The 1,598-nt window shown below is 54.4% G+C and overlaps 1 protein-coding gene across 1 annotated transcript; it reads right to left on the bottom strand.

The window, feature by feature from the left end:
* On the bottom strand, positions 1 to 444 carry DQ04_17711000 (hypothetical protein; the record flags this gene model as incomplete). The annotated part of the gene is made up of 1 exon (XM_009317627.1): positions 1 to 444. A coding segment is annotated over one exon (444 nt), but the record flags the coding sequence as incomplete, so codon positions are not given.
* Between the last annotated feature and the right edge of the window lie 1,154 nt (positions 445 to 1,598).

Below are 1,598 nucleotides of genomic sequence, written 5' to 3'. Positions count from 1 at the left end.
ACCTCCCATGCCGTACATACTGCCCATGCCCATTGGACCTCCCATGCCGTACATACTGCCCATGCCCATTGGACCTCCCATGCCGTACATGCTGCCCATGCTCATTGGACCTCCCATGCCGTACATGCTTCCCATGCCCATTGGACCTCCCATGCCGTACATGCTGCCCATGCTCATTGGACCTCCCATGCCGTACATGCTGCCCATGCTCATTGGACCTCCCATGCCGTACATACTGCCCATACCATAGCCGCTCATTCCTCCAACACTTCCCATGCCTTGACCGTAAAATGAGCCACCCTGGCCGTTCATACCATATGCGCTACCAGCACGCATGGACCCTGACTGCGAACCCATTCCACCAAACATGCTGCCCCCAGTTCCATACATGGATCCATTGCTTTGGCCAACACCTCCATATGCGCTTCCTCCCGGCCCACCCATACCATATGCGCTTCCTCCCGGTCCACCCATACCATATGCACTTCCTCCCGGTCCACCCATACCATATGCACTTCCTCCTGGCCCACCCATACCATATGCGCTTCCTCCTGGGCGGTTCATTCCATATGCGCTTCCTCCCGGTCCACCCGTACCATATGCACTTCCTCCTGGGCCACTCGGCCCGGGTGGTGGAGCTGCTGCGGAGCGAGTGCCCGCTGGAGGTTGGGAGACCGGCGGTAGATTGCTTCTTACTCCCTGGGGACCCGCCTTTTGAGCACCGGCTCCAGGTGCGGACACTCCATTGGTTTGTGGCTGTCCTGGAACAGACGAGCCAGGGGCTTGTCGAAGGTTGTCCGAACTGCTGCGGCGCGCCAGGGCCAGATTATCCCTTCCGCTTGAAGTACGTGCCATGGTCGACCCCGGGTTCCCAGTTGGGCGAGCAGTCGTTGATCTACTTACGCTACTCCCGGGTGCACCTGATGCACCGCTTACAGTTCGACCGGCCGTTCCAGTGCTCGTCCCGCTCGAGGGAGCCTTCTTGCTTGTCGAGGATTTGCTTGACGTCTTCGTGTCGCTGCCCATATTGCTTCGGGGTTGGCCTTCTCTTTCTTCTTGGATAAATGCAACACAAAAGAAGCACACAAGTGGGATTTTCACGCTGGCAGGGTTCTCTCTAGGAATATGTGATTGGCCAAACGTGCCCAAACACAAGTAAGTTANGCTGCCCATATTGCTTCGGGGTTGGCCTTCTCTTTCTTCTTGGATAAATGCAACACAAAAGAAGCACACACGTGGGATTTTCACGCTGGCAGGGTTCTCTCTAGGAATATGTGATTGGCCAAACGTGCCCAAACACAAGTAAGTTATGACAACAACGGTCTATTTTTGAGCTGGCTCTTATTTCAACTATGGTGGACGCGCTGTGCTTTCAGCAATGCTGTATGTCGCGCCAATACAACCCAGCAGCAGGAATTGCGTTATTAGCGCCAATGGGGCACTGGAGGAAAAAAAAAACAGAAGGGTAGCACCTTCCTCACTACACGGAAGGTATGTAAAATATGCCAAAATCGCACTCGATTATGATATCCGGGCCAACATCAAGAAATAAACTTCACGGTGACCAAAAAGTATCGTGTCATGTTACGCGCACTATG

This window comes from Trypanosoma grayi (genome assembly GCF_000691245.1).
Source record: "Trypanosoma grayi strain ANR4 Tgr_1771_V1, whole genome shotgun sequence".
In the NCBI taxonomy this organism is placed as follows: Eukaryota; Euglenozoa; class Kinetoplastea; order Trypanosomatida; family Trypanosomatidae; genus Trypanosoma; species Trypanosoma grayi.
The sequence above is the reverse complement of the archived record's forward strand: the minus strand, read 5'-3'. Positions and strand labels throughout refer to the sequence as shown.